This window comes from Haliotis cracherodii, unplaced genomic scaffold, assembly GCF_022045235.1.
Source record: "Haliotis cracherodii isolate W230 unplaced genomic scaffold, xgHalCrac1.p SCAF_4, whole genome shotgun sequence".
Taxonomy (NCBI): domain Eukaryota; kingdom Metazoa; phylum Mollusca; class Gastropoda; order Lepetellida; family Haliotidae; genus Haliotis; species Haliotis cracherodii.
Genome location: NW_027266297.1, coordinates 25,935,740 through 25,944,964, shown reverse-complemented (window position 1 = coordinate 25,944,964; position 9,225 = coordinate 25,935,740). Strand labels below are relative to the sequence as shown.

The window sequence follows — 9,225 nt, the reverse complement described above, 5'->3', positions numbered from 1 at the left end:
TGCTGTCATCGTGGCCATAAGAATACATAACCCGACGACCAGACGTCTAGCGAGTGAGGGTGAAATCTGCTTCTTCTGACGTTTACATATTCTCCGATATCTGTCAATAGACACCAGGGGTAGGATCATCACTGACACCTGTAGGAAATATATCCGAACCATTTCTAGACGGGCAAGGTGAAGATTGCTGAACACATCCCCGAAGCGTAAAAGTAGGACTTTATAGGGTAAGCAGACACACGTGATCAGGTCAAAAACAGCCAGGGATAGAATGAACATCCTTGTGGTGGACTCCTTAAATCGTTTTCCGTATACATACAAAATCAAAACGTTTCCTATGATCCCAACTGGCACAAATACTGACACCATAATTATGACAGGTACGTTCTTTTCATAGTTACCCAAAGTACTGTTTGAAGCCGCCTCAGCCATCGCGCGACTGTTGTAGATCACACAACAAATGGCGTATTTCCCCTTCTTTTATTCTTATCCAGGTCCATGAGAGGGACAACGTGCAACTGGGCAAGGGACGTACCGCGGTGAACAGGCCAAAGACACGAGTGTCTCTTACCCACTGTAATGCATATGTTGCTTTAAATCTCCATATATCCGTCCGCGTATTTTACCGAAACCGATACAGATGATTGTTGCGAGACTGCTGCGTTGATCAGATCATGATTCAACTAAATCATAACGAAAGTATCCTTTAATGAAACCCAAGTGACTGTGACGAGACCGAGGGCGGATATGAAAGCTGAACCACAGTCGGTGTTTGTGTTGGATCTGACGCAAATATAGGAGGGTTATGGCATAACGTTTTCCTCGTTGCAGCGTGCGTGGGTGTGGTGTGACCCAGTATCGAGACCTGGTTTTGTTTGTTTTGTATTTTGTTTAACGCCGCACACAGCAATATTCAAGCTACATGACGGCGGTCTATAAATAATCGAGTCTTGACCACACAATCCAGTGATTGACATCATGAGCATCGATCCACACAATTAGGATACAATGACATGCACCAACCAAGTCAGTTAGCCTGACCACCCGATCCCGTTAGTTGCCTCTTTCGACAAGCATAGTCGCCTTTCACGGCAAGCATGGGCTGCTGAAGACATGTTCTACCCCCGAAACCTGGTAAGAGTATATGTCCTCAGCAACCTGTGCTTGTCGTCAGAGACGACTGAATGGATCGGGTTGTCAGGCTCGCTGACTTGTTTGATGTATGTCATCGTATCTCAAGTGCGATGATCGGTGCTGATGATGTCAATCACTGGATTGTTCTGTCATACATTTACAGACCGCCGTCATATAGCTGGAATATTGCTGAGTGTGGCGTAAAGAAACAAACAAACAAAAAAGGTGGTTGGGTGCGTCTTTTTCTCTTCTGGAGTTTTTAGATGACGTGTTGTCGTGGTGTCCTGTGAATCTTGTGACAGTCCTGCAACAATCAGCTCCAGTTATTAAAATATACAACGTTGTAATCACACGCCGATGCTCAATGCTCCGTGGTCTAGTGGTAGAGCGGCCGCCCGGAGATCGGAAGGTCCAGGGTTCAATCCCCGATCGCGTCATACCAAAAGACGTTAAAAGATGGTACTTGTTGTTACCCTGTCTGGCGCTCGGCATTAAGGGGCTAAGACAAGGACTGGTCGGCTCGGAGTCAGTATACTGTGTCTGAGTGGGGTATTCATGTTAAACTGCGGCATGGTATCTCAGTGAGCTAGCACTATAAATCGGCATCAGTCCAAACTAGTACAAGCAGCCACACACACACACACACACACGTACATGCACGTCGCTATATAAGTGCAATTATCTTGGACGCGACGTTAAACCCCATTTCACCTCACAACCTCACCTCGATGCTTAATGGTATGTCTGTTGCAAATCAGGGGCGGTATCCCAGTGGTGAAAGCATTGGCTTGTCACGCTGATTCGATTTCTCAAAGGGTACAATGTTTGGAACCTGAACCTGATTGTATTTGTTAAAAAATCGATGTATTCAAAATGCAAAACGTTGTCGAGTGTGATTTTGTACATTAATATAGGATTTGAACCCCTGTAGGAGCAGAGGCAAACACGCATGCACGCACAATCGCACACACACGCGCTGGTGTTGTCGTTGAATGCCTGCCCAGAAGGCGGAGGTCGATAGGTAAACACACACGCACGCACGCACGCACAATGCTGCTGAGCTTGTGATGTAACTCCATCAACAGCAAAACAACATCGACCAAGTTCAAGTAAATATAAAACATCAACGCCCTGTTTGGGGAACGGGTGGCCCAATCATCCAAGGCGCCGCAATTCGCTATGCAGAGTTACGTCGCCTGGGCACACCAGGAATCTATGATCGTTGGTTCGAATCCCGACTTTACCTGCCTCACAATCCCCACTTCATGTGCTGTTGGGACCGACCACTAACCCCTACTTTACACTATCACTGCTCCTCACACCATACTATGCTTCTCGCAACGCCTGTTGAGATTAATGCAGATACATTCTTCTCATAAAATGTTTATCACATAGAAGGGATAGAGCATTGCTTTCACCACAAGCACTCCAATCAGGTATGTTTTCTGTTTTGCTGTTTACGCCATGCATTCATGCTGTATTTGAAACACAACAATGATACAGACTATTTGCTCTCATGCTCTCATTGCTACATCGAGCCAACAACAGATTATCCGTGTCACCTTGACATGTGAACCTGTCCTGCTCAGAAACGGAAGCTATATATTCATAGTTCAAACCATCTTCCCGAGGCAAGAGAGTTAACTGACTATAAAAGTCCTGTTTCCATCCTTACCGAACCAGGCTGGTATTATGGAGTTACATTTTGGCTGGACTAACGAGTCTATGCATAGTCCAATCAAAATCGCGCAAAGAAATCGAAATCCAGTTCGTAAACTGCAGGATTTGCAAAGCATGTGCACCTCCAACTCGTTGTCAGCAGCTATTTTCCAAATCTTTTCATGTTTAAATCAAGTTGCTCACGTGATTTGATGCATTTCGCGATGTAAGACCCGTTTTATCACAATATAGATCTTGGTTATTGATCAGATCGTCCTGACCGGGCGCCGCCATTTTGTCTGAAGCAAAGCAAGTGATACGAGCGGTGGAATCTGATTGGTCAATAGGAGAGGCTTAGAAGGGACATAACTGGGAATAGCCACTGGGGGCGCTACGATCGAACCAAGGAATTCCTGTCTTGTTCGGCAAGGTGGGAAAGTGGACTTTTAACGTCAGTTAACTCCCTTACCTAGGGAAGATGAGCCCAAACATGAAGAATGAGTGTGTGATTTGGGTTTTAACGTTTTACTTTTTCATCAATGATTATTTAATGGTATAAGCTTTCTTAATTATAATTAATTGTCTTAAATCTATTATTTCAAAGTTCATATGTTCAAAAGGAGGGGAGGTTGAATGATACCATTTTTTAAAAACCCTTTAAAGCTTCATTAATCATTGATGTTTTACGTTTGTATAACGTTTTGTATTCAAAAAACATTGTCATTTGCTTTTAATGTGTTCATTATAAGCTGGAATGGACATTTCGTGAAACGGTTTTTTAAGAAACAAATAATTTGGACATTGTCTTGTTTAGGTTTTCTTAAAATAATTGTGAACAAGGATAAATCTGTAGTGGTAAGATAACAGCGATTATGTCAAGGATATCCGGTCCTGGAGCTACATGACACCCAGATATCACCTCACATCTGCTTTCTAGGCGTGTAGGATCCCGGTTTGGGATAGGTCCCCAACAACCTGGTCGTAGGATTGGATAGTTGATCATAATATCAATCACTAGACTGTCGATTATGGATGGGCCACCGTTATGCAGCTGGGATATTGCTGAGTGCAGCGTTAAACAAGAACAATCAACAAATGAAACATTTATCTTTTCGGCGTTTTATATAACCTTAATATACCTTTTACATAGCTCAGTACTGAGGGGTCGGAAGTTGTTTGTGAGTATCTGTGAGAGTCAAAAGCCGTATTTTAGTTGTAGTTATAAACACATACCAGCTTGATGTGGGGGAAAAGGTGAGAATGAGGCAGGCCTTTGATGTCTTCAAGTGTGTGAAACCCACGACTAAGGAGGACCCTCATAGATCAAGGTACCAATTATAAATGGCTACGAATAGGGCCCTCACAGATCAAGGTACCAATTATAAATGGCTACGAATAGGGCCCTCACAGATCAAGGTACCAATTATAAATGGCTACGAATAGGGCCCTCACAGATCAAGGTACCATTTATAACCGGAACGGATCTTTGATAGGTACCAGTGGTCTAAACAACGAATTGCGGCACCTAAAATCGCTAGGCCATAACAGTACTCAAAGCCAACACCTGAAACTTCCAGCTTGACCCAAACCAACCCAGCCAGATCCCTGTAGTGACATTGTTGCAAGACAAGTTACAATAACCACTTTGGTTAATAACGTTGACTGGAAGTAAGAATATACGATCCTGTAATGAAAGAGACGTGACTAAAAAAACCCTGTATCAATTCAGTATTCTCAGTAAAATTAACTGCAGCTGATAGATCCTGTACTCGATGTCCAGGATACCAGGATGTCTGTGATTCCCATAGTTCTCTCTGTATGCGCTGGGGCGGTCGGGTGGCTTAGTGGTTAAAGCATTAACTGGTCATGCCGAAGACCCGGCATGGGTACAATGTGTGAAGCCCATTTCTGGTGTCCCCCGCCGTGGTATTGCTCGAATATTGCTAAAAGCGGCGTAAAACCATATTCACTCACTCACTCACTCACTCACTGTGTATGCGCCAATGATGTGTTTTAGCAGTCGTTAACACACAGTAAGATTTAGGATTTGCTCAATGGCTGCTTTCATTAAGACTAAACAACGATTGGGTTGTTTAAGCTGAGAAGCATACCTACCACCAACATGATGCCGAGAAGATGAGAATCTCGGTTCATTTGATTAACCGGACCGTAATGTTGATTCAACTGGCTCTTACTGAAACGTTGGCACTTGATGAAGTGACTACACTGGGGCGACCGGCCCTTGTCTCTCTCTCTACTGATATCTCTAGAGATTTCTGCGGGCTTCTTCGGAACTGGCCAGGCCTCATATTCAAATGCTGCATCTATAAATATGACAAATGATTCTTCCCTGTGATTTCCTTTTAACTTTTTCACTGTAAATATGTTTTAGCTTCCCGTGTACATTATATCATTTCAAGTTGTTATATATATTTCTCTTAACTTAATTTGTCGGAATAATAGCTCTAAAAAGCTAAAATAAATGTTATAGTGTGACCTGTAATTACCTGTTAATTGTTTCTCGTATGTTGTATCGCGGTTTATTCGATGAAATAAATCTCAGTGTCTTGGTTCGACCAGTCACATCACTACTCTTCAGACACTTTTTTTAACTATCATGGTGCAAATTGTTTTGACACACCAGATAATTCGATCTCCGCTCCGTGTCCCCGGTGTCTCTAAGACATCAAAGTCTATGTACATGTTTGTTTTTATCTTTCAGTCAGTTTTTAGAAATATCGATTTCACCGTGTGCGATATATGCAGTGCTTGAAGCACTCGTAAACATTCTGATTCCCCCTGTCTCTCTTTCTAGACCTCTCTACCTCTCTGTATTTGTTCTTTGTAATGAACACAATAATTACAAGGAAATAACATTTATAGAGAGTAAATTGATCATTATTTCATGATGTCATGCATACCAATGAGATACCTAGTTGCGGATGGAAGGGTTAGCCTTGGCACACTCCACAGGTAGCAATAATTCACAACTTTGTTTTTACTCAAAGGGTTTGCTAAACTAACAAAACCAATCTGTTTATCTTGACATCCAAAACAGGTGAGTTGCATACGACACCTAATGTTTGCAAAAGATTGTCCTTCTTATCTGGTGGCAATGCGTCAAAGTCCAATTGATGTGATAGTGATACTTTAATAAATAAGATATTAAACATATAGATCACAGTTAGCATAGGCGAATCAGTCTAGCAATAGCATCATTAGTTAAAATATATTTAATAAAAATGAAATAATACCGTTGTTCGAAAATAACGTTATTTTGTCTAATCCGATATTTTATGTAACACAAAGAGCGCCATTGTTAGTGTTAAAGGAAAGCTATTTTTCGAGTGGTTGCTTGTGTTATGGTTGAAAGCTCAGAGAGTTCATTTCAAAACAGAAGTACACACAAAACAGATAACACCATCAATCAGGAAACCATGAAAAGGATATTCACAGCAAGCAGTAACACCAAGATTAACTTTCTCTACATGTTTTGTTTGATGAAGAAAAGATGACAGTTTTGGTAATGATTCCACTGTTGGTTGATGTCCGTGTATCGGGGATATTCTCATTCTGTAAAGTAAATTTCCTGTGGTCTATATTGAATGTAACTTTTTTCTAAACATCCCAGGATATGTTTAGCCTGTACGAGTCTGCTTATCAGTTGCATTTAAAACCAGCTTGACATAAATAGATTGTGTTAAGTATTGCTGCACTTCAGAACATAGCATTCGCTCAAATCCGCCTAGTCTCATTTCTGATTGGTTACTTTCTCCTATGATTGACAGTCAAGCGTGCTGAGAATTCAGCATCAATGTTAATATCAAACTGCTGGCACATAATGTCGAGAAGCGGACGTTGGAAATAATGAGAAAAACATCATAGCGCATGGAGATTTAACTTCAACCGCGAGTATGGCTTCAAATTGTTTACAAGGGCAAAATGATTCATGTGCGGACGAAGAAGAGGAATTTGGCAAGAACATTCCAGTTGTTATAATGTTTTCATTGTTTGCTGCTGTGGGTGTTTTCGGGAATATACTCATTCTGTACATATATGGACTTAAATTCAAGGAGTCTACGACAAGGGTGTTCATTCTGTCCCTGGCTGTTTTCGATCTGATATCATGTGTGTCGCTTCCCTACAAGATCACACTTCTACGATATGGCAGTCTCTTTAGTAATCCAACTCTAGCCAGGTTGGAGATAATTAGGATTTACTTCCTGCAACTTTCGGTATCTATTCTTCCCTTGATGTCTTTTGACAGATACAGACGGATATGTCAGCCCCTCACGGTGCAGATTCCACCTACATTGGCTAAGATATTAGTATTCGGTACCAGTGTACTAATTGGTGGGATTACAATTGGTCGGATCGTTGTTACAAGTTATGCCAATACACACTGCTATAGAGCGGAGGCGTATATATCGGCTGAATTTCTAGACAAAACTACACAACATTGGCTGCAGGAGGTATATTTCGCCTGTGTCGTTCTCCCGTTTATCATACCACTTCCAATTATAATGGTTGTCTACATTTTGATTGGTATCAGGGTGAGACAGCTTAGCAGGAACTCTGGAAAAAACTCGAAACGCCCCAAAGACACTAAATTCAACAGGTTTAGCCCAAGTCGTTCATCCATTCTCAGATCCAATAATGACGCTTTGGCCCAACCTGACAATGCTGACTGTGAACGTGTGGACGGAAAGATGTCAACTTTGCTACAGCCAGCTTTGTTTCCCCAAATGGAGTGGGAAACAGGAGGCATTAATGGAAACCTGGGGCACGGGAGGATAGAAGGCTTTGATGGGATTCAAGAGTCAAGGATTGGTATGTACTCTCACAACTGCATTTCCCCGTCATCCAGACAGCATCGAACACATGAAGATGAGCGAGGGGCTGGATTAGCCGTTGTGTCGGGCTGCCCGGAAAAGACGCGGACGAAGTATGCACCGTTTGAGCCCTCGAACGTAGAAATGGAAGTAAGATGGAGAGAGAAAGGGCGAAATGATGAACACCTATTGACAGTGCGGAGAGTGAAATCGTTTTGCCCTACTACAGAAACACGGTTGGGTGATGGACAAAACTCCCTCTCCCTGGAAAGGCTACAATCAGGTCGGTCGAGACTTCATTGTACACCGAACAACCAGTCAGAGGTTCTCCTACACGATCTAAAATCCATGTCTTCTTATTGTCCTGAACGAATTATGATCAATGGAGGTGCATCATTTGACGATTCCCCTGATGACAATAGAGAAGATAGTAACGAACCCGCACCTGGCCATATAGAAAACCAAACACAAGATGGAGAAACCAATGGCTTCAACCTCCGAGGAAAAGGTACAGCAGATAAGAGACTTTCCTGGAAACGAATGACATTGATATTTTTCTTGATCACTGTTGTCTACATTTTCTCGTTATTGCCGTTCTTCACCATCTACATAATATTCCGAGTGGCGCCATGTTATGGCTATGAACTCTTGTCCCAGGGAGGATACATCGTGCTGTACAACTTTGTATACATCACCAGCTTCTCCAACTGTTTCCTGTATGGTTTCTTTGACCCAAGATTCAAAAGACAATTAAGAATTGTGACGGCTTCCATACTTAACATGCTGTGTAGAAAATGTAGACTAGAAGAGGATAGTGTCTAAATGTGTTGTTTTCTTTAAGATGTGCTTGTGTCAACATCCTGCAATCGTGGCAATTACTAAATATGCCAAGCAGTTGTAAAGTATGTATAATACAACCTATTACAGCACTAGACTGATGAGACTAGCAGTTCTTTTATCGCCCAGGACTGGCACAATCACTTTTAGTCATCAATAATACTATAAACATATATGTTTATATAAAACAGTTTATTCATTTAGTCCCAACCTGGACCAAACTTCAGATAACCGTCAATTCCTTCAATTTCATCGAGTATTTACTTCAAGTATAATTCTTCTGTGATTGTTGGCAGTCGTATTTTCATAATAAGTTCGGACTAGTGCAAGCACACATACACACACACGCACGCACGTGCGCACACACTTGTGCATGCATGTCAATGTATAAGTGAAAAAATCTGCAGCTGGATCCCGACATTGAACCACCACCCCACCTGCTATGAGCACCTACTCCAGCAAAAACACCGTCACATGGTGATGACTGGTCTCTATGGTGAGTGCATCACGTTTCAACCATGCGAAGATTGGTTGCTAACTCATAGTTACGAGGACATGTTCAAGGCCATTGGGAGCTGATATGTTGTCTCACACTTTCTTACCTTTAATTCTTCATCTTTTTAAAAATTCCGTAAGCATGGTGCGATGGAGAGGTTTGTTGGGGAGCCCAATGGTTTAAGCGTTTGCCCATGCTGTACTCGGGGTTCCAACTCCCACGTGGTAGTGCTGTATAGCATCGTTTTAAAGAAGGTTGTTCAACGTA

The 9,225-nt window shown here is 42.1% G+C and overlaps 1 protein-coding gene across 1 annotated transcript; it reads left to right on the top strand.

Moving 5' to 3' along the window:
* Window positions 1–6,707: 6,707 nt before the first annotated feature.
* Window positions 6,708–8,447, top strand: LOC139479347 (uncharacterized). Its single transcript, XM_071262205.1, has one exon. The coding sequence runs from the start codon at window positions 6,708–6,710 to the stop codon at window positions 8,445–8,447; it is 1,740 nt and encodes a 579-aa protein (XP_071118306.1).
* The last annotated feature ends 778 nt before the right edge of the window (window positions 8,448–9,225 follow it).

Coding starts and splice junctions, on each gene's coding strand:
- LOC139479347 (XM_071262205.1), top strand. CDS start 6,708: ATGGCTTCAAATTGTTTACAAGGGCAAAATGATTCATGTGCGGACGAA.